General features: G+C 43.1%; 1 protein-coding gene across 2 annotated transcripts in view; it reads left to right on the top strand.

Annotated features, from left to right (window-relative positions):
- The first annotated feature begins 21,588 nt into the window (after positions 1–21,588).
- The window catches only part of CCDC85A (coiled-coil domain containing 85A), a 146,917-nt gene continuing 141,062 nt past the window's right edge, over positions 21,589–27,443 (top strand). For both annotated transcript variants that reach the window (XM_063301252.1, XM_063301243.1), the window contains exon 1: positions 21,589–22,248. In XM_063301252.1, the coding sequence (XP_063157322.1) occupies positions 21,994–22,248 (255 nt within the window). In that variant the 5' untranslated portion in view covers positions 21,589–21,993. The remainder of the gene's footprint in view (positions 22,249–27,443) is intronic.

The following is a 27,443-nucleotide window of genomic DNA, read 5'->3' as shown; positions in this document are numbered from 1 at the left end:
GCATTACACATTCTATTTTGAAATGTCTGAAGTAAGTTCTTGTTAATTTATTACCTAGAGAAACTAGGCTAAGACTTATTTGTGCTTTTCTTCCATAGCTTGTCCCCTCTTTGGTTGGCCACTCAAGTTCTGCTTGATGCAATGGCTTGTCTCTTCAGCAACACCTGGAGCACCATCAATCAAAATTGACACTTGAGACTGCCCTTAATTTCAGGGTATAACTGCAGCAAACAGGAATGCTTTTAAAAAATATATTAGAAATAATTTATTAAACTGTAGTCAGAAAGAAAAGCTACCCTAGTCACCAATTCTGATCATACTCTGACATGATTTTTAAGCTTCCTTCTGGTATCAATTAGTTAATTCCCATAAAGAGCTTTGAGGATACAATGCTAAATCCTCTCAGAACTATCATTATCCACTGGGTCTAATTAGACATCTTTTACTGTAATTGGATTAAGACAATGTGATCTTGGAGATAGCAGGGGTGGACTAAATCCTATTCTCTGAAGTGTGTTGAAAAGAACAGACTCCGTTTGACAGCCATGGAAGGATTAGCACAGAATATATATGCAGTAGTGGTTAGCGGCAGAGGAACACTTCCTACAAGGGAAGCATACTGTAGACTGTACATTTTCCTTTGCTAACAGAGACAAGAATTGGGGTGCTTTACATCAGACCTGAGGAACTTCTGGCCTGCAATATAGCCTCCAGAGTTCTCCATACAGGTCACTAACTTCTTCTTGAGCCTTGTTTTCTCTGTTTAGCCAGGATTCTGAAACAGAGCCTTGGTTCAAACAGCCCCCTGCCATCTAATTATGCAGCTTTTCTAATTACTGCAAGTGAGGTTTTTCCTAGTTATATTACTGAACAGATGAGGCTTTGGACCATATCTAGCATCTTCCACATGCAAACCATGTGCTCATGTATAGAATTCCTGTAATCTTAAAAAACTATAAATCCAGTTGGTTGGAAAAGAGTGTCTTATACGCTGTGGACAACACATTTATTACAGTAGGTTTTATCTGCTGCTCTATTTAGATTTTACAGCTTTATCTTTAATGGAATTTATGCAATGGTATATAAATTAAGCCAGTAAGACCAATAAGTAGATAAGGTGATAAATAAGTGTGTGTGTGTGTGTTTGTGTGTGTGTATAATAATAATAATAATGAACATGGCATATAAATCATTTTTCTTATAACAGATCCCAAGTTATATTGTATTCTTGCCTCATGCTGATCCATTTTGTATCTTAACTTAATTTTAACCAGAGATCATTTGAGCTCAGCTTCATTATATTTGAAAAGTTTGCATATTCCTCCACTGCTTTTATCTGCTTCTCCTCAATGCAATTAAAACTCAGAAACACACCCACTCATGCAGCCACAATTGATTATCTTTTTTAAGTGTCAGGTATATGGGTAGTGGGAATTGTAGACATACCTGAGCCATAAGTAGAGCCTCCACAAATTGAGAAGTTCCTGCAGCAGCTCTCAGTTCTGCTAATTCTGATGGACACCCTCAACAGACCACTTTCATATCCTCAGTTGCAGTATTGTAACATCTCTGGTTATTCTCATGAAGTACACAGATTATTCTAGCACCAACAGAAAAATAAGGAATTCAAAGTCCAAACTTTCTGTTTTCTGGGTTGCTGCAAGAAACAGAAGCCAGGGGGTGCTGAAAGATCATTGGGAAGAAAGCACACATTTTTATGGCACAGCTAGAAGGTAGCTATTAATATGGTTTTTCTAAACTACAAGTTTCTGACCAGCAGGAGACCAAGTATAAAATGCAGGTGTGAGCCAAGTCTTTCATTTAAAGCTTGCAGAAGCTGCACACCGGAATGACAAAGTATTTCTTTCCCACCAACCAGCACGGGTTAAGTATTTTGTTTTAGAGGCATAGTTTCTGCTTAACTTTTTTGAAACTCTAAGGAATGATCTTCTACCCATCCTGGTTTGCCAAAAGGTTGAAAGTTGCATGTGTGAGTCTCAGATCAGCAGCTGCAGTGCCAGTCTCACAAATCTGACCTCTGGATGGGACCCACTTTTTATCTCTCATTATGCTGCAGCAGTAAGAATCACTGTGTTTCATATGCATTATTTATTATTGTCTTCTACCAACACAGCAAAAATTGCCTTCCCTTCTCTACAGGCTCTTCACCTTTGCTTTCATTGTTTTAGGCAAATACTTGCTTCAAACAGCAAGTTAAGTTTGTTGCTGTCTTCCTTTACAGCCATTACCCACAAGTATGCAACATGTCCTCATGGTGTGTTGAGACTAGAGCTCCCAGAATTCCCAGGCAGCATGGCTGTTGAGAGTTGCAGTCCTAACACATCTGAAAGAGCCAGATTTAGAAAGGCTGGGACTGGAAGTTTGGTGACTAAATTCTGGTATTAGTATAAGAAGATTTCAAATAATCCCCAGTGATATAAGCAGCAGGTGTCTGTACTATTGTTAGCGAAGTCAATTGATATAATTGATTCTCAGAATTTTTTTTAAAAACTTCAGAGATGATGATGATGATGATGATGATGATGATGATAATGATAATGATAACGATAATGATAATGATAATTTTTTTAAAAAAATTATTTTATACATTTATTCACTGCCCATCTCTCCCCTACGGGGGGACTCTGGGCAGCTTACAATAAAACAGGATTAAAATTCAAAACCATTACAATACAAAATACAGTAAAAATACAAATATAATAAAATCTACATGGCGAAAAGATCTTAATCAGTCCTTGAGGGTAATAGGTCCCTCAGAATCACTTTACGGCACTAGCCATCCCCAGGGGTAATTACTCCCCCTCCCATTTTAAGCCTGCAGACAAAACCAGGTCTTTAATCTTTTGTGAAAGTCCAGGAGCGAGGGAGCTTGTCTCACCTCTGGGGGAAGGATGTTCCAAAGGGCGGGAGCTACAGCAGAGAAGGCATGCTTCTGAGACCCCACTAGATGAAATTTTTTTATAGATGGGGTCCGTAACATGCCCTCCTGTATGACTGGGTGGGGCGGGTCAATGTAATAGGGATGAGACAGTCCCTCAGATATCCTGGTCCCATGCCATGTGATGACCAACACCTTGAATTGGACCTGGAAGCAAACTGGGACCCAGTGCAGCTCACTCAACAAAGGTGTTACGTGTGCAAATCTTGGGACACCCAAGATTGTCTGCGTGGCTGCATTCTGGATCAGCTGTAGCTTCCGGATATTATTCAAGGGTAGCCCCATGTAGAGTGCATTACAGTAGTCTATACGGGAGATGACCAGGGCATGAGTGACCGTTTGGAGGGCCTCTTGATCCAGGAAAAGGCATAACTGGGGCACAACACAAAGTTGTGCAAAGGCCCTCCTGGCCATGACTGCCACCTGCTCTTTGAGCAGGAGTTGTGAGTCCAAGAGGTCCCCCAAGTTACGCACCGGGTCTGTCTGGGGCAGTGCGACCCCATCCAGCACTAAAGATGACAAATTCCTGGGACACGAGGTGCCATTAATCCATAGCCACTCTGTCTTACTAGGGTTCAGTCGAAGCCTGTTGTTCCCCATCCAGGCCCCCACAGCCCCCAGGCAGTCGGAAAGGGTGGTCACGGCATCACTTACTTCACCTGGGATGGAGATATACAGTTGAGTATCATCAGCATACTGATGATACCTCATCCCATGGTGACGGATGATCCCACCCAGCAGTTTCATGTAGATGTTAAAAAGGAGAGGGGAGAGTACTGATTCCTGTGGCACCGCACAAAGAAGGGGCCGTGGGGCCGATCTCTCCTCCACTATCGACACCGACTGGGACTGGCCCTGGAGGAAGGAGGTGAACCAGCGCAAGACTACACCTCCCACCCCCATCTCCCTTAGCCGACCCAAAAGGATACCATGGTCGATGGTATCGAAAGCCAATGAGAGGTCAAGAAGTACCAGGATGGATGCACTCCCTCTATCCTGCTCCCACCAGAGATCATCCATAAGTGCGACCAATGCCGTTTCCATTCCATAACTGGGCCTGAAACCTGACTGAAAGGGGTCTAGATAATCCGTTTCATCCAGGATCCTCTGGAGCTGCAACGCCACCACTTTCTCAACCACTTTCCCCCAAAAGGGAAGGTGGGAGACTGGGCAAAAGTTGTCTAGTATGCTGGGATCCAGTGATGTTTTCTCAAGGAGGGGGTGCACCAGCGCCTCTTTGAAGGCTGCTGGAAATACCCCCTCTCTCAAGGATGTATTTACCATCACTTGGACCCAACCACATGTCCCCTCCCAAGCTGCCTTCACCAGCCAGGAGTGGCATGGATCTAATTGGCAAGTGGTGGTGTTTACAGTATGGAAGATCCTGTCCACTTTCTTGGGCTCAACAGGATCAAACCATTCCCAGATAACAGTGTAAGAACATTCCCCAAGCATCTCCACAGGAACTGCCTCATGCTCAGAGTCCAACTTGGAGCGAATCTGAGCAAGTTTATCCTGCAGATGCCCAGAAAACTCCTCAGCTCGGCGCTGTAGATGGATCTCTAGGTCCCCTTTCCCCAAGAGGGATCGGGTAATCTTAAACAGGGCAGCCATGCAGCATTCTACGGATGCAATAAGAGAGGAGAAATACTGCCGTTTCGCTGCTCTTACCACCACAAGGTAGGCCTTGATAGGGGCTCTAGCTTGTGTTCGGTCAGATTCAGTCTTTGTCTTCCTCCAGCGGCACTCTAGGCATCTCTTAATCCTCTTCAGAACCCTCAGCTCCTCCGTAAACCACGGGGAGTGTCGGGTTCGATGGGATAAGAGAGGCCACACAGGCGCGATCCTGTCCAAGGCCCCGGCCGCTTCCCTATTCCAGGCGGCAACCAGGGCCTCCGCTGGACTGTGCAGCAGATCCTTGGATATAACCCCCAGCTCCCTCTGAAACCCTGCTGGGTCCATTAGTCGCCGGGGGTGGACCAATTGAATAGGTCCTGCCTCCCTGCAGAGTGGGGTGGCATAGGAGAATCTCAGGCTCACCAGGGTGTGATCTGACCATGACAAAGGGGAGAGATGTACTTCTCCCATCAGATCACGTTGCCATTGCTCCAACAAGAAAACTAAGTCCGGGGTGAGGCCACTGTCCCGAGTTGGGTCTTGAATAATCTGAATCAGGTCCATGGCCGCCATGGTGGTCATGAACTCCTGAGCTGTCTCCGAGGCATGCCCCAGGGACGGCAGGTTGAAATCCCCCAGAACCATAAGTCTGGGGAACTCCACCACCAACCCTGATACGGCCTCCTGCAGCTCAGGCAGGGAGGTTACTACGCAGCAGGGAGGCTGGTACACTAGCAACACCCCCAACTGTTCCAGAGAACCCAACTTGAAAAACAGGGTCTCAATAATAATAATAATAATACAGCTGCTGCTGCAGCTTTAATTATTCCTTGCTAGGGAAAAAAAGGCTACCAGGCTGCAGTCAATTACCAGTCACAAAAATAAGCTGTCTGGCCTGTTTTTTGCTGGCAAGCAAGAAACAAGATGTGCTTTTGTGGTGACATCACTATGCAAGCCCCATCCTACAGCAGCATCACAATGCAGACATGTAAAGGAGGGGGTTGCTTAATAACATCACTGCAGGGCTTGCAATAACTTGCCATGCTTTGCTACAGATACCCATGGATACAAAAGAAGCAAATGGGAAATCTCACCATTTTGCATAAATCAGTGACATGGTCAGAGTTGGCAAACTGCACAATTCTAGTTGCCTGGCTTTAAAAAATATATTGCATATAAAATAATAAAGGACTTGGAGCATATGTGCTATATGTGTGACATTTAAATGTGCAAAGGCTTTCATGGCTTTTTAAAAAACTGTTGAGCAGGCACAGAGGATGTCGCAAGTGAAAGGCCATATCATGAATACTTTAAATAGTTCTAACTCACCAAGCAGCCACAGTTAGCAATACATTCCTCTTCCCCTTAGTCTCTAGAAAAACTCTGTTATTGTTACCTATTTAAATGTGTGAATTCAATAAGCAGAATCCAGAAGTAAAGTCCTGGGGTTAGTATAAATCCTGCAGAATGTCTTCAAAATTAGCAAACACCTTTTGACAATGTGAAAAAAGTTGCAAAAAGCAACTGCCAATCTGCAACTGAAAATAGTCTGAGCTTGTAATATATTTTAGGTGAATTCCTAGCAAAATATAACACGTAATTCCATGCTTTGCAAAACTCAAGATCTGCAACTCACCTTTAGAGGAATTAGATTTAGTTGCTTTTAGGAGTGGTTCAGAGCATTTCTCTAGATGCTATGCTCAAGATCTATTACTGGCAGTAGTGCAATCCATCATGTATCCTGCTGTAATCAAGTGACACTTTAGGACATGACAGCTCATGTATACAATATTACCACTGACATTTTCACCGTCATTAGGACATTTTTGCAGCCTTCTGTAGAATGTCATTTAAAACTTATCTATATGCCTGAACTTTTTGTCAGTGTAGGAACTTCAGCTCTCTAACTGTATTTGTTTAGCATGAGCACATGTGTGCATGTTCTTCACTCTAAGACTGTTTTCCATTCTCAACAATACCTATGATTTTAAGACTGCAGCCTTGATTTCTGCAGTCATTTTACATTTATAAACTACTCTAAGAATCCTCATAACTCAGTGTTTGCAACTGAAATGAGGTCAGCATTTCCCTTTTTATCTTTGTTGCAGTTGAAACCATACTTCTAAGCTAACCTTTTTTATATCAGATGAAGTCTGTCTTACCATACAAAGGGTTTGCAACGGGCAGCTTTCCAATTCAATCTCAACCCCTTTAACAGGGGTTAAACAAGGTTGCATTTTGCCCCCTTCTCTGTTTAACATCTATATAAATTTTCTTGTAACATGCCCACAGGGGATAGATCGTCCTGCCCCTAAACTGACAGACAAATGTCTTCCTGTTCTGGTTTATGGGAATGATGTTGTCATCCTGTCATTACCTCAGATGGACCTATGGAAAGTCCTTAAGGCCCTTGCTCTACACAGCCAAAAGGAGAGACTAGTGATTAACCACCATAAGACAAAAGACACAGTCTTTTCTAATAAGAACAAGATATATAGATGGCGAATTGACATCCATGACACAGAACAAGTTAAGTGCTTTAAATACCTCAGAGTTGTTTTCCAAGCTTTTAAAAGGAAATCCACTCATCTCAGTTATGCCTCCTCTGTGGCTCACAAAAGTGCCACAGCAATATTAAAATCCCATTGAAAACTTCATTCAACAGCAATCAAATATTTTTGTTGCAAAATCTGTTGCTCAATTATTATATGGGGCACAACTGGGACCCTACTCTGCTTATAGGCCTCTTGAAAAAAATCAGTCAGGCTTCTTAAAGCTTCTTGTTCAAACTCTCAGATGTATCACTAAGGTTTCAAAATCAAAGGCAAAGCCAGGCTAGCAGTTTCGACAGCCTGGGTAAGACCTAACCTGGTGCTAGTGAGATTACTGCTACTAATAATGTTAAATGCCCCCAGCAAAAGAATATTCTAAGTAAATGTACTCACTTGGCCTCTCTCCTGAACATTTACTCTTTTAGGATTGGATAGGGCTAAGGCAGAAGTTAAACAGAGGATATGCCCTGAAGAGCTCTAGAACGACTGAATCTTCAAGCTTCAGTCTTCAAGGTTTATTGATTGCTCAGCAACTGCTGAAGATCTGCTCCAGCAGCCTATCTGTATTCACTCACTGATCCCAAAGACTGATGGGCCTTTACCTGGACTTGATTGGTCTGCCAGAAGGCAGGTTTTGTAAAACTCTTTTCCCCAAGGCTTTCTTTGTGTTAGTAGGGTGAGATCAAGCCAATAGAACTTACTTTCCTATGCTGCCAGTTTTACATAGATTTTCAGTCTAAGCTGATCCAGCTTCTTTTAATAAACTTTCCAGGGCATTCTCAGGAATTTTATACTCCATTCCTTTTAGCAAACAGAGATCCCAAGGTCACATTTTAGTTGCTAAATTTGATCTTCAAGGTTCAAGTTCTTGTCATATGATTGTAACCATGACTGTTGATTTGAATTGGATATCTGATAATGCTCTTATTTTATCTTATGCTATATTAATGTATACAGTTATCACATTTTATTTTGAATTCTGATCTATTTTGTTCTTTGGTGATCCTTAAATATAATAACATTTATATTGTATTGTGATGTCTGTTTTAGAGCTAGCTCTGGACCTCTGAAGTTTCTTTCAGTAACCTTAGTAGTTGATCAGTACATTGCCTCTCTAATGGGAGGCCCTTTTCTTACTTGTTCTCAGGTATTCCTGATTCCTCTTTTCATATAACCTACCCATTTGGTTCTGAAAAGTTTTAGAAAGTGTCAGGGAAAATCATGAAATTAAGCACCACCTTATACTGTTCTATTTGGAATATTACTGGCAAGCAGCTTCAGAAGCATTAAGCTTTTTGCATTTTTTATTCTATTGATCACTGAGGGGCATTAGGAATAGAGACAGCAAGAAAGGAACTCCCTCACTGTTCCTTTCTTGGTCTCTGCTTTTCTTCTTCAACCATTTGATCATTTTGGTTGTCTTTTTTATTCAGCAATAAGATGTCCTTTTAGAGGTAGGGCGACTGGCCAGGTTATCACTCCTTCCCCTTACAATCTCTTTTTATAGCTGCTGCTGCACTCTGCTGCACTCTGAGTTGAGATTTTCCCTGGTTCATAGTGATGCCAAGCTCTTTGCTGACCTGCAACAGAGTAACTATCACAGCTTGGAGTTTTGTCTGGCTTCTGCCAGCATTATTTAGCCAAACTCCCTAACCCTTCCTGTTACGGAGAGCTAACGACCAGCTTTCAATAAGCCGAACTACTCCGGTACTCCAGTATGTGTGTGTGTGTGTGGGGGGGGGGGGGTGGAAGTGGGTAGGATGGTGATGCACATGTGGGAGGTCAGGACTTTGTTTCTTTCTGGTTGGAGGAGGATGGGTCTGTTATGAGTACAGATGGTGAGCAGGAGGGGGCCCCTATCCAGGGGGGGAAACGCATGCGTAGTTTAGAGGCTTTGAACTGTCATTCAAAGAAACCCAGAACAGATCTGCCTTGAGTTTGGGGGTTTATTCGTCTGGGTTTTCCCACACTCCTTCAGTTGGGTAGGATTTTCTGTCTACTATAGTTAATAAACACCAGATACATTCTTCTTGTCTCAGCGTGGTCCTTGCTTAAGCCAGGACAGGGTCTTTGATATTTCAGAATTTGACACATGAGTTCTAGTACTTCATCTACAACACTTTTCATGTGTTTCCCCCTTCCAAATGGTGGATAACCATGCTGCTAATTTTGGGCAGCTTGGGGTAGGACCTGTGTGAGGACCACAAAAAAAGAAGAGTGCAGCATTGACAGCAGAGGTTGCCACTTCATGCTTTATTTCAGTTGTAACACTAGAAATTCATTCCTAGTAATGCCTAACAGCTGAACCTATTTTCTCCCCCCACCCCTGATAGACACTTTGCTGTTGATTGATTGGGAGTGCAGAACCAGAAACTGTTATTAGAAAGTCTTGAGAGAAAATGTCTTGTCTGTGTCATTTCCTAGCCAGTGCTTCCTGTTTGGAGAGAGTCATTTAGCTGAGCTTGCATCTCATGTCTGTATCACTTCCATGGGTTTAATTCGTGAATCAATGATAACTCTGAATCCAGCTGAACTCTTCTCACTGTTAGCTATGCCTATGCTTCTCTAATGGCCTCAGAAGTGGATGACTGGAGAGATCTGTTGCCAAATAAACTTCCCAGGAGATGGGGAAACTGTCAGAGGCTTCAGGTGAATTTCACCTCAAGTCATTTAGGCTTTAGATTAGAATGATAAACAAGGACATTAGCATTACCTGGTTGGCATTTATTAGAAGGTAAGCGTTTGCTTGCAGAAACTGTCCGGGGAAATACAACTTGGCTTCAGTTGTTCACTAGCTGAAGATGATGGAGCTGAAAGGTTCACCAGCAAAAGAAAGGCAGGGCTGTCTCATGGCTCTTGGTGGAATTATAATGCAGAATGGTTTATGTCAATGGTCTATCTAAATCATCACTGTGCTACAGTTCCACTGAGATGCCAAGAACCATGATATTTAGAACAAACTTAATATATATTAAATTGCTTCATTTTTTAAGAAACTGTTTCAATTCTTTCTTACATATTTGCACATTGAAGAAAAGCTGGTGCCATAGATTTTGTTACAGTTGTTGACTGTTATTTTGGTGCATCAATCTACAATATACTGGTACATTCTTCTATTTCTCCCCTCCCACTAAAATGCTGAGAGACTTTTAACTTGGGCAAGAAGAGTCTCTCCTTGCTGCTTGCCCCTTGCTAATCTGGCAGACTATGCTTTCTGGATCAAGGGCACTCTTAAAGTTACCCACAGCCAATAGGTAGAGATGCCTCATTCTTTAAAAAACCTTCATGTTGAGATCACTGTGATATCTTGTCTCACTTATATTCTTCCTTGATGAAAGATAGGTTGGGATTTCTTTGGAACCTATTATGCTCCTTGAAAAGAGAGGGGCACAAGCTACCACATACAGCCTTTGTCCTAACTGAATGTGGTGCTGGGCAAGATTATCAAGCCAGATCTTTAGTAATATGTAGTTCCTCCTTAGAAAGACAATAGGGAGACAGAAAGGAAAAGAAAAAAAGAAAAAGAAAGAAAGGAAAGAGAGAGAGAGAGAGAGAGAGAATGAGAGAGAGAGAGAGATGTCCGGAAGGGAGACCTATCAATTTTTTACTCCAATCTATCACTTCCTTCAGTCTCATTTGCCTCAAGAAATTATGCTGAGGGAATGTGGCTGAAATCAGGAAGAAGATTGTCTACAAAATGCAACATTTTGGTGGTCAAGGACCAAAATTAACATTTTGGGGCTTAGGGCCACATAGGTGAATTGGGGGGATTTTTTAAAATTGTGGTATGGCTATGCTAGCACTTATATTACTTTTTCACATGTTCCCTTTCTAAGAATGGTAGGAAGTTATGTTGTCAGTTTTTAGCAATTAAGGTCGGGGCTCTGAGGGTCAAAAAACATGACTTGATTCTGGTGTGCAGCCCCAGGGCCATAGATGGTAATAACTATATATAGTATAAGTACTAGGAGGCATGAGCCTAATCTTGTCAGTAAAGTATGGGGAAGTGATTTGATCACAAATCAAATCCAACCCAAATGCAGCTATGAACCATTACCTAGGCCAAAGGGGCTGAAAAAGTCCAGAACAAGATAATATTCATACAGCCTTTGTCCTAACTGAATGTGGTACTGAGCAAGATTATCAAGCCAGATCTTTAGTAATATGTAGTTCCTCCTTAGAAAGACAATAGGGAGACAGAAAGGAAAAGAAAGAAAGAAAGAAAGAAAGAAAGAAAGAAAGAAAGAAAGAAAGAAAGAAAGAGAGAGAGAGAGAGAGAGAGAAAGAGAGAGATGGATGTCCGGAAGGGAGACCTATCAATTTTTTACTCCAATCTATCACTTCACTTCGGCTCACACAGAAGCCTCTGTAAAGTCACTGGAGTACAAGGAGGAGGAGGAGGTACAGAATAGTTAGATTAGCAAGATTCCGTTATTATAGCCAATCTCAATAAGTGGTTTTAGCCTTCCTGTGGAGTTAATTTCCTGGTCTAACTGGTGGGGCTGATGATAATTTTAACTTTGATTGTAAGCACTGGAAATGAGAGTCGTAACTGGAATCTCATATTACCTCAACTCATTATCTATTTAATTCATATTCCATAGAAACTCATGTTGAATTATAGATGAAAAAAACAATAGGTAAAAACATAGGGGCCTAGTGTCCCATTAAGACAAATGGATGTAAACCAGTCTAGCAGAAATCCACAAGACAGAAAGAGATGCATAAAGCTCTTGTGGAACCAAGCTTGCAAACTCTTCTCAAACTCTCCAGAGTAAATTATCAGCCTTTCAAAAGAATTCTCTAATTAGCTATTTTAGTTTCATGCCATCAGGTATGCCTTTAGTAGATAGACACCATTTTCCCAGAATTACTGTCTAATTTGTATTTCAAAAGCAATTATACCAATCAGTGTGAGTTTTTAATTTTTTTTAATTTGATGAGAGGAGAATTATAATGTATTGATTTTTTTTACAAGCAATCCATGAAGGCAGGAAAAGGAGGCAGACATATTGCTTTTTTATTTTTTCATCCACGACATCCCAAATGAGATGACACATTTTAGACCTTGTATTTTCCACAGTGTCCTGAATGCCTTGCATAAAAACTTGGTAGGAGTCAGAAAGAATCTGTTTAAAATCTTGGTGGAAGTTAGAAAAAAATCTGTTTAAAATCCTCCATGTCTCATGCAGTAGATTATGGCGCCCCCTAGGAGCTTAACCAGCAAATAAATAAATAACAGTCGAAGACATGAAAGAGTTCCGGAATGTGTTTACACAAATGAAAGTGAGATATGCAGACAGTCCCCAGGGAAAGTAGAAGCAGAAAACTGAAGATTCAAATCAGCCAATTCAACGTGTAGGAAAATGCTAATATCTTCAAATTTAGTACAAAAATAATAACAGAGAGACAATTATTTACTCTCAATCTTCCTTAATATTTGAAGGAAAAACAAAGTCCAAAACTTAAAAAGAATTTAAAAAAAAGATTTTTTTTTTTAAAAAAGTAATCCCCAAAATAATGATAAGCACCAAGAGATCCAGTTTCTCCTTGCTGTAGAAAGCCTCTCTTAGGGTACGCATACTTAAAAGAAATATAAATTGGGTGATTTAGAAATGGGGTGGCCAGTCTTAGTGTCCCTTTAAAGCTACAGCATGGCTTGGAAAATGGTGATGTCCCAGCCTCCCAGCTAGCTCTTACCAGTTGAACGTGAACGCTGTTTGCGATCTTCTGGCTGCAACAAACCATCCGGAGGACAGATGGGGTGATTCCAGGTGTTTTCCTTTTTCTGGAAAAACACTGCTGGACTTCAGGAAAACCTGACTGACCCTGAAAAAACGGCTGTGTTGTAAGCTCCACCTGCTGTTCCCGTGGGCACAGTTGTTCAATCCATCATGTCCCCACCAGAAGTCCCTGGGACCTGTAATCTTAATGCTCATAAAGAGCACCAGCCTGGCTTATGGATCAGGCCTGGAAGAACATAAGGAGCTGGGTGATGCTGCCTCATAGTGTGCTCAAATTTAGGTTCCCTCACTGATATCATTGTGCAGTCCCACTTGTACTTCTGAATACTAGTTGATTGGGACAGGAGGAAAAACAAAGAGCAGATGGAAGATATTGCCTTAATGCATCTGGAAGCTTCTGATAATGTTTTGGGGAAACCGGATGCTGAGCTACATGAGTATTTGATCTGATGCAATAGAATTCATATCTTTCCATTGTAAATTGATTCAGTCTTCCACTGAATAGATTATTATTGCCTGTTACTTGATATCAATTGCCTACTCAGTCTGTGCTAGCCATTAGAAATCCCGCACTTCATGGTGCCTCCTCCTGGATCACAGAAATGAAGCTTGAGTACTCATTCAGAGAGAAGAAAAGCATCCCTTCTATTTATAGGTGAGTACAAATAAGAGTAACCTCGTGTGTCTCGGAGTGGTAGGTGGCAGTATTGCAACCAAAACTCCCCACGACCCAATCCCAGCGGAAGCTGGATTCTTGGGTAGCTGGCTCAGGTCGACTCAGCCTTCCATCCTTCCGATGGAAGGTTGGTAAAATGAGCACCCAGCTTACTGGGGAAGGTGACGACTGGGGAAGGCAATGGCACACCACCCCGCTATAGTCTGCCAGGGAAACATTGCGAAAGCGGTGTCCCCCCCAAAGGGTCAGACATGACTCAGTGCTTGCACAGGGGACCTCTCACCTTTCACTTGCACCATGAACAAGAGTGCAAAAGATGGCTTAATACTGTTCTTTCTCCCTTCCCCTTTTCAAAACTCCCTCCCCCTGCCCCTTTTCAAAACTTAAATTTGCTCCCTAAAGTCACTTTATTACCTATTACCCTATTCCACAAATACCGTAATAGAAAGTTTGGGGGGAAGCAAGGAGAGGGTTAATGTACTTTTTCCCCAGCACTGGAGCTTCAGTCCAAATATTTTCTTCCCTGTGTATCTTTTTCACTAAAGAAAAAGATACTGGGAGAAGTGATCACAACTAAAATCTACCGTGTCAATCATCTCTACTCTAGCTCTGTCCTTCACAAATGCCACAGCCACAGTGAGTGAAAGATGCTCATATGAATGGGTTGTAAAAACATCACACACATCACTTTTATTTTTATGTTCTTTCTCACTGGCTTCAAATGAGGTGGTATTTCCTTTGGTGAGTACAGAGACAGGAAAACAAATCAAAACACAAACCCAAGAGACATAAGCCTTTATTCTGAAATCAATGCAATCCTTTAAGGAGATAGTCCTCATTATCACAATCAATAACAGAAGGAAGAGTTCAGCCCCAGATAAATGTACCATTTTAGGAAAGAAAAAAGTGATGGGGATTGAGGAGATCAATCTAAATTCCATCAGAAGAAAAGTAAGAGATCACTATTTTATAATTTTATAAATTCTTAGTGATCAAGGTGTGTAGGCAGAACTAATTCAGCTCTTATACTTTCTTACTCGATTACCATTTGCGTGCTGCTATTTATTAATGGAAATTCATTGATACTGAACTATCTGAAAGCTGGCCATTAAACTTCAGCTCCTGCAGCAAAAAACACCTCTTCAGTTCCTTGGTTTTGAGGTACAAGTGCAATGTAAGAGCCACTTGAGACATTAGGCTCAGATATCGTTTCCTGGTGAAGGAAATGTAGCTTTGGACTGATAGCATTCTCACTCTGAAAATGTATTACCTGATCTCCTCTCTTGGCTGCTGTTTGTGACTTCTGCAATCCAGAAAACAAAACATAATATTTAACAGTATGATAGAATTAAGCATGCCATGAAAACAAAAGCAAGAGTTCTAGTATCTATGTGTTAAAATATAAAATGCTATAGCAGTGGAAAAAAATTACACATTTTAACTATAATTGTTGAAATCATAACCTCTTGAGAATTTCCCAACAAGGAGAATATAAGATCAGAAGAACTTTACTGTCCAAGCTTCAAACAAGAGAGAAGCTCTTCTGCACAGGGATTCTATTTTGGGGGGTGGGGGTAGGGATGCCTTCATGTCAGTCTTGACTCCTGGTGACTCCCTGGACAAGACCCTGCAGTTTTCTTGGCAAGATTTCAGAAGTGGTTTGCCCTTGCCTGCTTCCTAGGGCTGAGAGAGAGTGACTGGCCCACGACCACCCAGCTGGCTTTGTGCCAAAGGTGGGACTGGAACTCACAGTCTCCCACCTGATGCCTGAACCACTATAGCAGACTGGCTCTCACAGGGACCTTATGCTTGTGTCGTAGTGTGTGCCTTGGATCCCTGCCTTGCCTGATTTAGATGGCACTTGAACCCATTTTAAAAAGTTGCCAAGCATGGAATAGCATTGTGTTAGCTGATGTTTTGAAAAAAATAACGAATTATCTAGTTCTGGATTTGGAGGTCTAGCAGGCTGTAGACTTGAGGCTTGAAGCTATGCCTGGTGGTCCCAACTTTGCATCAGCATTGATGATGGTGGGGGTTACTGTTGTTCTGCAACACTTCAGGACCACAAGTTCCCCAAACCTGTTCTATCCACTACATCATACTGGCAGGAGGAATAAAAATTTATTTAGGGAGAGGCCATAACTCCATGGCCAAACACTGAAGTTCTGCATGCAGAAGATCTTAGATTCTATTTTCTAGAACATAGATCACGCTTCTTCAGCTACTGCCCTCAGATATTTATTAAATTTGTATAGCTGCCCATTGCACAGGTGTGACTCTGGGCAGCTCAAAACAATTAAAACAACAGAAAGAGTTAAAAAAATAAGCACAATAGCATACAACTATCCTAAAACCATGATTAAAAATTCAATTAAACATAATCACAGTCAGCCAGTGAATATCAATTATACATCTACGTAATACAGCCATTGCCAAGGCTCACCAACACTGCCAGACCCCCAGGCACAACTGCACAGCCAAGTCTTTTGGCCCTTCCTAAAGGCCAGGAGGGTAGGTGCCAGTCTATGTTCCAGGGGAAGGATGTTCCAAACAGCATATTTTGGGACTGCAGTTCTAGGAAGTCAATGGCCATCCTGGCAGGGAATTCTGAGACTTAACCATCTTAGCACATCTGAAAGAGAAGGCTGTAACAGTATTTGCAAGAAGGATGCATATTCTTACTGGGTAGAAGGTAGTTCCTTAGGTGTTCAAACCAGGGTCTTGTTATTTCTGCTCTTTATGCTACACTTTGACTACAGTTGAAATTGGACAGACAGGAGCATCTTACTATCCACCATGCAAAATAAATTAATAAATAAAATGATAACCTGAAATAGAAATAAATAAATACTGAACATTGCCTGCATTCTCTCTACCTATGAGAAATACAATAGCTACGAAGTTGTTAGCACCAACAGAACCAGCAGGAGTGGAATTTACTGACAAGTAATTTTTACAATTTTTTTTCCAAAACTGGCAGTCAATAAATTTGGTGGCAGTTGGCAATCCTGCATTTGATGAAGTTGTCAAGGATATAGGAGCCAAATCTGCTAATGATTTGCAAGTCTAATAATTATTTTGGATATAACATTCAAATGACTTTGTCCTAAACTTTCGATTTGTTCCATTAAATTCATTTTCATCTTGATTCACAAGTGATAAAGTGTGACTCTGCAACTCTCAGTAGAGTATTTGGGAACAAATGTAGATTATAAGAAGCATGTATTATTTATAATGTGCTGGGGATGTAGATATTTAGACAGAATGGAAGAAAAGATTGTCAAATCATTAGAAACAATGAGTCCCCAATCAAGTCTAAGGAAATAAAAAAAGCATGAATAAATGAAAACAAAATTATACAGGAATCTTTAGAAGCAAAAATGTACAGTGGTCTGCTTTTATTAGGCTGTGAGAATTGGGAGTCCAATCCTTGTTTGTTTCCCTATTAGAGTTGCAGGACTATGCCATATAGGGTTGTACCAACAGTGGGAACACTGAGCTAATTTGAGCTGATCTTGGAAAAACTAAGCAGGGTTGGATCTACTTAGGACTTTGATGGGAGAGCCCCAAGAACTCTCAGGGCTGTAGATTAGATTGGGAAACTGAAAAAACACCTGAAAGGAATAACAAACCACTTCCATACTGTTGCCCCAAAAAGCGATATGTCTGCAACCTTCCCCACTAGGTAGATCAGACCAGGAAATCAACTCCATAGGAAGGCTAAAACTATATTTATTGAGATTGGATGTTGTTGTTTATGCGTTTAGTCACTTCTGACTCTTCATGACTTCATGGACCAGCCCACGCCAGAGCTTCCTGTTGGTCGTCAACACCCCCAGCTCCCCCAGGGACGAATCCGTCATCTCTAGAATATCTTCCATCCACCTTGCCCTTGGTCGGCCCCTCTTCCTTTTGCCCTCCACTCTCCCTAGCATCAGCATCTTCTCCAGGGTGTCCTGTCTTCTCATTATGTGGCCAAAGTATTTCAGCTTTGCCTTTAATATCATTCCCTCAAGTGAGCAGTCTGGCTTTATTTCCTGGAGGATGGACTGGTTTGATCTTCTTGCAGTCCAAGGCACTCTCAGAATTTTCCTCCAACACCACAGTTCAAAAGCATCGATCTTCCTTCTCTCAGCCTTCCTTATGGTCCAGCTCTCGCAGCCATATGTTACTACGGGGAACACCATTGCTTTAACTATGCAGACCTTTGTTGTCAGTGTGATGTCTCTGCTCTTAACTATTTTATCGAGATTTGTCATTGCTCTTCTCCCAAGGATTAAGCGTCTTCTGATTTCCTGACTGCAGTCAGCATCTGCAGTAATCTTCGCACCTAGAAATACAAAGTCTTTCACTGCCTCTACATTTTCTCCCTCTATTTGCCAGTTATCAATCAAGCTGGTTGCCATAATCTTGGTTTTTTTTGAGGTTTGGCTGCAAGCCAGCTTTTGCACTTTCTTCTTTCACCTTCATCATAAGGCTCCTCAGTTCCTCTTCGCTTTCAGCCATCAAAGTGGTATCATCTGCATATCTGAGATTGTTAATGTTTCTTCCAGCAATTTTAACCCCAGCCTTGGATTCCTCAAGCCCAGCATGTCGCATGATGTGTTCTGCATACAAGTTGAATAGGTAGGGTGAGAGTATACAGCCCTGCCATACTCCTTTCCCAATCTTAAACCAGTCTGTTGTTCCGTGGTCTGTTCTTACTGTTGCTACTTGGTCGTTATCTGGCAAGTCTGATTGTGCTGTACGTCCCCTCCTTTTTATACCCCAGTGAATCAGGTAGGCGCCTGCCTGAGTTGCTTCCAAATGTTATTTTGTTGCTCTGGACTTAAAAAATGTTTCAGCCCCCTTTGCCTAGGTAACAGTTCTTGCATATTTCCATCAAGGTCATCTTCCTTACTCTATACAGGATCAAACACAGACTTTCAGTTAAGTATTATAGCCTGCCAATTGCTTGAAAACACCACCCTCTTTTGCTACTCCTAATCATGTACTGGCTCCCATGTTTAGCGTACTTGTGTTAAGGACTGTCATTCTGTCCCGGGACTGCTAATGGGGCAGGCAGCATGCTGGGCACAAACTGAAGATCTCTCATTGTTAATCTAAAAAATGATGATGGAACACCAAGGTGAAGGTTGTGGACAGCTACATATGTCATCAGTCTGGCCTTTTTATTTATTTATATTTATTTATTATTCAAATTTTGCTACCGCCCATCTCCCCCTCCATGCCTAGCACCGTTCCATTCATTTTAGTGCCTGAAACCGTATGTCTTATAGCCACGTAAACCCAAAAGCCTTTTGGTTCTTATCCAAGGCTAAAAGCAACCAGCAGGGACCAGCTTTCCTAGGAATCCTCCATTGGAAAATGGGATGGTAAGTTCCAGCAACCTGCAAGAACAGCTGAAAACCATAACACTTTTTTTTCTTTACCATTTCTTACCTCTTTCCTCATAATTCTCCACAATCAGCATTGGTTTGAACTCATGGGATTTTCACCTGCGTTTCTACCGTGCCATGAGTTAATCTCCTTCAGGCTGTCCCTGTGATGAAATCGTAAACCTATTTTGCACTTTGAATTAAGCTGCCAATTAAATGGGACAGAGACACATTTTTGGAATGGGATGACTCCCAGCTTCTTCTTGCACTTCTTAGCAGGCAAGAAGATATTGTTGTTTTCTGAACTATTTTCTGACTGTCCTATTTGGCCCATTTGTGATGAAGTATTGTAGAGGCATTAGATGGAAAGATGTGAACTTCTCATTTCCATGCTCCTACACCTTTCCTTTCTTCAGCTCTGCTCCACTTGCCACTTAAGTGCTTCTACTGTTGCTTTCAAGCCATTTAAACTGCTTCCTCACAAGCTCGCTCCCAAATTCTCAACAGAGCTTTCTTTTCTTATCCTCATGTGGATAAACATTGCCACAAAATACATATACATGTGCATAAAACAGGTCTGTGGCTTTGTCACAGAAGTCAGCAATTCTGCTGGAGTCTGGTGGATTAGTTCATTTCTGCCCCAGTGATTTATAGCATCTTCTACAGTCATTCAACTATCATTGTGCCAACTTAACTGTAATGGGGACAGGCTTTATCCTCATTTCAACAATGGCTGAGTGATGCTACGAGGATATTATGCATCCCTCACGGTTAGGGTGATGGAAAGACACCACAAGAAACCTCTATACTTGACAAACAGCAACAATTAAGGTCATTCATGCATGGATAAATGAAAGATTTGGCACTTTAAAGCACTGAGGAGTGGGTACTGTATTGCACACGACTGATTTGCATTTTTTGGAAGACAGACATTTTAACGCGTCTTTTAAAAAGACATGAAACCTGAGGTAAAGAATTTAACTCAACAACAGCGTCTTGCACCTTTGCACAGAAATTTAGCAGAGGCGACAGCAAACTGCCTATGGAAAAGGTACCTCCAAGGCACAGAACAGATCGAACACAGGATAGCGCAACTCCAGGACTTTTCTTTCTTTCCTTCTTCCACAGCAAAGCAATGACATCATTTCTTGGAGTGCCAGAACCATTGGCAGACCCTCCGGGCTCTGAACGGGAAATAACAACGGCTTCAAGTTTGGGTGCTACGAAAGCTGCCATGTTGGGTCATTTTTAGTGGGAGTTTAATAACCTTATTGTTCCTCCCGTGGAGATTTGCATTACTTCACTGACTTCGCAGGATAGCAAGCCGGCCTTGCGGCACGTCCTCCTACTCATTCTGCAGAGTAGAACCACAGACTCCGCGCCGCCACGACCGTCAACCCCGACCGACCGCTTTATACAACGTTGCAAATGAAAAAAACATCGAAGTCCAAACACCGTTATTAAGCATCGCGGGCTTAAAATATGCCAGCGGTCGCCGGGAGGGGGCGCCTTCGAGCTGCTCCGAGCTACCGGTTTATTCCCTCCCTCCAGGCTCGCACGTGGCCCGCCGCCTCCCGGGTGAAAAGCGCCAGCCGTCTCGCGCCCGCTCCCCTCGTCTTTTGCAAAGTGAGCAATGCCGTCCGCGCTGCGTATGCGGGGCCCTCGTAGTCCCAAATGCACGCCCTGGGCAGTTCGGGGAAGCGTCGGTTTCAAAAACATCTCTCGGCGCCGCTGAAAGGAGTCGTCAGTACGGGCTGCAGGGGCGAGGCAAGGCGCCCTGCAGAGGAACAAGTGACGCCGGTAGGAGGCTTTCCTCCTGAGGCGGAGGATGGCTGCGAGGGATGAGCCCAGTTGAGAAAAGGCGTGTGAGGGATGCGCCGCTATTCCTGAGCTGCTGCTGAAGTGGAGGAAGGTTTTGCGCGGGGGCTTTTTCCTGGGAGGAGGGGCGCGGGGGATGATTGCGCCAGCCCAGCCACACACATTGCTGCATCTGCTTGAGGACCCACCCAGCCCGCTTATCCCGGAGGTTTGGTGAGGGCACTTTATTGCACATCAGCTCCGCCCCCACCCGCTACTCTCAGTGTGTGCTCGGCCTGGGTGCGCCGGCCAGACAGTTGTACTTCTTTTTCTTCGCTCCTCCGTTCCGGGGTCTTTATACGCAAATCGTGCCACTCCCCGCTGCCCTGCCTTCTCCAGGGGGAAGGGTGCGCCTTCTTATCTGGGGAAGATACAGCTACCACCTCCAATGGGACCTTATTTGGAACGAGCGCTTCGGGTGTCGATTCTTCGTGGGGCAAACAACCCGCCGTTCCCCCTACGCTCCGCTGGACGCGTCTGAGGGCGCCCACCTTTCCAGGCTCTTCTGGAGGGGGACTCTAATGCCGCCTTTTACAAGCTCCGATGCCACTTTTTATCCTTTGCCATAGTGACCTGAGCGTACATGTGGCTGGCTGTTCCTCCACAAAGGAGGGCACAGTCTCATCCGAAAGAAGACCATCTTGCGGGAAGGTGTCTCTCTGAAACTGCAGAATTCCTAGTTGACTTTTGAGGAACGATTAAACTAAGGCTGAAGTTCTTCAGGATCTTCGCTCAGTTTTGCTGGGCCCTAAAACTGCTAGAACTCCCTTCCTTGTCTGCTCTTCAGGGAAGGATATCCATAGACACAGGTGGAAAGTGAGTTGGGGGTTTTCTTTGCCACAGGATCCTCTACTCCACCCTGGGGGAATTTCCTTTCTTCTGAACAGGAGCAGCGGCAGAAGTTTGGGAGAAGGAACAGACTTTCTCTTTACTGGAAAGCTCTAGTGGCTGGATTCTGAAGGCGTTTCAATCCACTGGAGACCCAGTTACCTACCTGGCACAGAGGAGCGATTGTATTGGTTGAGGGAAGGGGTTATTTAATGACACTCAGAGATTGGGGAACAGGTCCTCCTTAAAGAAAGAGACTGCAAGGATACTTTTGCCTCATTCCTCTGCAAGGGCGCCCAGAGCAGGCTTGAGGATTCTCCTGAGAGTATCGGGACCTGCGCCTTCCTTGCTGTGACATCAGGAAGAAACTTTGCCCACCAAAATGTCCAAAGTGGCATCTGCCAGTGCCAGTGGAGCTGGAACCTCGTCCGGATCAGAAAGTTGTGGGGTGGGGCCGGCTGAAGACCTCTCTAAGGTGTCGGATGAGGAGCTGCTGAAGTGGAGCAAGGAAGACCTCATTCGCAGCCTTCGTAAAGCTGAGGCAGAGAAAGTGAGTGCCATGCTGGACCACAGCAACCTCATCCGGGAGGTCAACCGCCGCCTGCAGCTCCACTTGGGCGAGATCCGGGGGCTCAAGGTAAAGGCATTTGCTGGCTGGGATGGAGAGGAAAATGGGGGGTTGCCAGAGGGAAGCACAGGCAGGGTGAGAAGATCTTCTGGTCCTTGCAAATCAGCTCTGAGCCACTGTGTAGCCCCTTGCAGAAAGTCCAGGGCCATCTCCCCTAATTATTTAACCATGGCAGGACCAGCAGCAGCAACATGATATAGCTTTCCCCATCCTTTTATACTGCTCAAATGAAGAAAGGTAGGGTGGGGCAAACTGGGTAGAGATTTTGATGTGAAAGGTTTGTGTGTGTGCTTTTGTTCTGGTCCTCAAAACAAATCCCTAGATTTTAAGTTTGTTTTACCCCACCTGAAGTCTCCATGTACTACATGCATCCAGTATTCCCAGCCAGCATCCTGGGAATAACAGCCCCAGCAAAAGTTGCTGAATGTTCTTTGTAAAAGTTTCTGAATGTTGGATCTCGGGATTCTAGTAAAATTCTAGGCCTCACAAACCTACCTACCCCTACACTAAGTTTTGGTGGGGATTTTGCAGGAGAACTTCCCCACTGATTTAGCCTCATGAGGAGAGTCTCTCTTTCACCCTTACTCATATATATAAAAAAGACAACTTTAGTTAGCTCACCATTGTCTTTATCTCTTTGCCAGAAAAGGTTTGCTTGGACTCAAACCCAGAGAGCAGACATAATAGTATAGGTCTCTTGAGTGTTTGCAAGGTGCGCTCTAGTTGCATCATGAGCAGCCTCATGCTAATGTACCTCTGGGTAGGAAAAATACGAAATACCAAAGTTCTGATCATCACATGTGATGAGTATACGTGCAGGTATTTACTTCGTTGCTTGGTCAGTGTAAGGAGTGGAGTGGTTCTTTGCTGGCAAACCTACACCCAGTTTTTAAAAAATGTTTACTGTGGTTTTATTCTGCCAAACTAAAAAAAATGATTCCTGGAGGTTTACATCCTAAAAACATGAAACATGGTAAAGAAACCTAAAATCAAGATAAAGCACCAATTTACAGTTTTGTTTTCTTTGTGTGGGTTTGTGTTACACAGTGAAATGCACGTCATTGTGATTGTTATGAACTACAGTGAAATGCTTCTGTTGGTGTAAAGCCCTAGTTTCAATTTGTAGCTTACCCTGTCCAAAAATATTTGGGCAGCACAGCTTGGAAAAATACCCTGTTGAGATCAGGCAGAGCGGAACAGTTTACTGACTACTATGGTTGTTTATGTCATGCCTCCCTGGATACACATTCTTCCAAGGCAGTCTACAGGTAGCAAAAAGATACTCCTTACTGCACTTTTAATTAATGTATTCAAACAATGAAGGGTCCATCCTACAGAAAGTTGGTGTAGAAGGCCCTGTGGGAAGAACAGAAGGAAGCTGTGTAATAGTATCCATCCTGAGCCCTGCCTCATCTCCTGAGTCTTTCTTACAGTGGTTACTGGTAGGTAGCCCTGTGCATTGCAAGTACCTGAGCTGATCATAACTATCCTCCTCAGAAGTCCTTACCAACACTTACCTAGCTGGATTTCCTCTTAGACGTTTCTGCATTAGTGATTTATAAAGGCTTCTAGCATCTTCCAGACATTGTTAACAATATTCATCCTCTCCTCATTATCGTCTCAGCACCAGGATGGATTCTCCAGGCTATAAAAGACTAGCATGGAAATAGCTTCAGACAGCTCCCTGACAGTCTTTAATGGAGATGGTACATAAAGTTGAATTTGTGAGTGTATCCCTTAAGTACTTTTAGCTGATCTTGGCTGGTTTGAAAAAGTTAAGCAGGGTTGGATGTGATTAGTGTTTGGAGGGGAGATCACTGGGAAATCTCAAGGCTATAGGTTCCCTGGGGAAGGTAATGGCAACCCACCTCAGTATTCTTGCCGTGAAAACTAAATGGATCAGTACAACCAGAGATATGTCGGTATACCATCGGAAGATGAGACCCCCAGGTCGGAAGATGGTCAAAATGCTACTGGGGAGGAACAGAGGATGAGTTCAACTAGCCCCAGACGTGATGACGCAGCTAGCTCAAAGCCGAAAGGACGGCTAGCGGCCGACGGTGCTGGTGGTGAACGGCGAATCCGATGTTCTAAGGATCAACACACCATCGGAACCTGGAATGTAAGATCTATGAGCCAGGGCAAATTGGATGTGGTTATTGGTGAGATGTCAAGATTAAAGATAGACATTCTGGGTGTCAGTGAACTGAAATGGACTGGAATGGGCCACTTCACATCAAATGACCACCAGATCTACTACTGCGGACAAGAGGACCACAGAAGAAATGGAGTAGCCTTCATAATTAATAGTAAAGTGGCTAAAGCAGTGCTTGGATACAACCCAAAAAATGATAGAATGATCTCAATTCGAATTCAGGGCAAGCCATCTAACATCACAGTGATCCAAATATACGCCCCAACCACAAATGCTGAAGAAGCTGAAGTAGAGCAGTTCTATGAGGATCTGCAGCACCTACTGGACAACACGCCTAAAAGAGATGTTATTTTCATCACAGGAGACTGGAATGCTAAGGTGGGCAGTCAAATGACACCTCGAATTACAGGTAAGTATGGCCTGGGAGAACAAAACGAAGCAGGACACAGGCTGATAGAATTTTGCCAAGACAATTCACTCTGCATAACAAACACTCTCTTCCAACAACCTAAGAGACGGCTTTATACATGGACTTCACCAGATGGACAACACCGAAATCAGATTGATTACATCCTTTGCAGCCAAAGGTGGCGGACATCTGTACAGTCGGTAAAAACAAGGCCTGGAGCTGACTGTAGTTCAGATCACGAACTTCTTCTTGCACAATTTAGGATCAGACTAAAGAGATTAGGGAAGACCCACAGATCAGCTAGATATGAGCTCACTAATATTCCTAAGGAATATGCAGTGGAGGTGAAGAATAGATTTAAGGGACTGGACTTAGTAGATAGGGTCCCGGAAGAACTCTGGACAGAAGTTGGCAGCATTGTTCAGGAGGCGGCAACAAAATACATCCCAAAGAAAGAGAAAACCAAGAAGGCAAAATGGCTGTCTGCTGAGACACTAGAAGTAGCCCAAGAAAGAAGGAAAGCAAAAGGCAACAGTGATAGGGGGAGATATGCCCAATTAAATGCAAAATTCCAGAGGTTAGCCAGAAGAGATAAGGAATTATTTTTAAACAAGCAATGCGCGGAAGTGGAAGAAGACAATAGAATAGGAAGGACAAGAGACCTCTTCCAGAAAATTAGAAACATCGGAGGTAAATTCCAGGCAAAAATGGGTATGATCAAAAACAAAGATGGCAAGGACCTAACAGAAGAAGAAGAGATCAAGAAAAGGTGGCAAGAATATACAGAAAACCTGTATAGGAAGGATAACAATATCGGGGATAGCTTTGACAGTGTGGTCGGTGAGCTAGAGCCAGACATCCTGAAGAGTGAGGTTGAGTGGGCCTTAAGAAGCATTGCTAATAACAAGGCAACAGGAAACGACGGCATCCCAGCTGAACTGTTCAAAATCTTGCAAGATGATGCTGTCAAGGTAATGCATGCTATATGCCAGCAAATTTGGAAAACACAAGAATGGCCATCAGACTGGAAAAAATCAACTTATATCCCCATACCAAAAAAGGGAAACACTAAAGAATGTTCAAACTATCGAACAGTGGCACTCATTTCACATGCCAGTAAGGTAATGCTCAAGATCCTGCAAGGTAGACTTCAGCAGTTCATGGAGCGAGAATTGCCAGACGTACAAGCTGGGTTTAGAAAAGGCAGAGGAACTAGAGACCAAATTGCCAATATCCGCTGGATAATGGAAAAAGCCAGGGAGTTTCAGAAAAACATCTATTTCTGTTTTATTGACTATTCTAAAGCCTTTGACTGTGTGGACCATAACAAATTGTGGCAAGTTCTTAGTGGTATGGGGATACCAAGTCATCTTGGATGCCTCCTGAAGAATCTGTATAACGACCAAGTAGCAACAGTAAGAACAGACCACGGAACAACAGACTGGTTTAAGATTGGGAAAGGAGTACGGCAGGGCTGTATACTCTCACCCTACCTATTCAACTTGTATGCAGAACACATCATGCGACAAGCTGGCCTTGAGGAATCCAAGGCTGGAGTTAAAATCTCTGGAAGAAACATTAACAATCTCAGATATGCAGATGATACCACTTTGATGGCTGAAAGTGAAGAGGAACTGAGGAGCCTTATGATGAAGGTGAAAGAAGAAAGTGCAAAAGCTGGTTTGCAGCTAAACCTCAAAAAAACCAAGATTATGGCAACCAGCTTGATTGATAACTGGCAAATAGAGGGAGAAAATGTAGAAGCAGTGAAAGACTTTGTATTCCTAGGTGCAAAGATTACTGCAGATGCTGACTGCAGTCAGGAAATCAGAAGACGCTTAATCCTTGGAAGAAGAGCAATGACAAATCTCGATAAAATAGTTAAGAGCAGAGACATCACACTGACAACAAAGGCCCGCATAGTTAAAGCAATGGTGTTCCCTGTAGTAACATATGGCTGCGAGAGCTGGACCATAAGGAAGGCTGAGCGAAGGAAGATCGATGCTTTTGAACTGTGGTGTTGGAGGAAAATTCTGAGAGTGCCTTGGACTGCAAGAAGATCCAACCAGTCCATCCTCCAGGAAATAAAGCCAGACTGCTCACTTGAGGGAATGATATTAAAGGCAAAACTGAAATACTTTGGCCACATCATGAGAAGACAGGACACCCTGGAGAAGATGCTGATGCTAGGGAGAGTGGAGGGCAAAAGGAAGAGGGGCCGACCAAGGGCAAGATGGATGGATGATATTCTAGAGGTGACGGACTCGTCCCTGGGGGAGCTGGGGGTGTTGACGACCGACAGGAAGCTCTGGCGTGGGCTGGTCCATGAAGTCACGAAGAGTCGGAAGCGACTAAACGAATAAACAACAAAATAGGTTAGGCTGAGAAGTTGAAAAAGCAGCAGGGAGCGTCTTCTGAAATTGGTGCAAAAAAAAAGTATGTGTCAATATAGTCTAAGCTTGACTTGGGGGAGTATTTTCCTTTTAGTCTATGGTGGGCAACAGTGTTAAATTGTCTCAGAAAGGTAAGTTAGCTCTAGTCTGGTTAGTACTTAGTTGGGAGAATGTCAGTAAATTCCAGGGAGATAGGCTTGATCGGGGAGTCAAAACAACATCCCAGAAGGATGCAAAAGGATGTGTC

Source organism: Candoia aspera, chromosome 1 (genome assembly GCF_035149785.1).
Source record: "Candoia aspera isolate rCanAsp1 chromosome 1, rCanAsp1.hap2, whole genome shotgun sequence".
Taxonomy (NCBI): domain Eukaryota; kingdom Metazoa; phylum Chordata; class Lepidosauria; order Squamata; family Boidae; genus Candoia; species Candoia aspera.
Note: the sequence above shows the minus strand (reverse complement) of the source record. Positions and strands in the feature narration are given on the sequence as shown.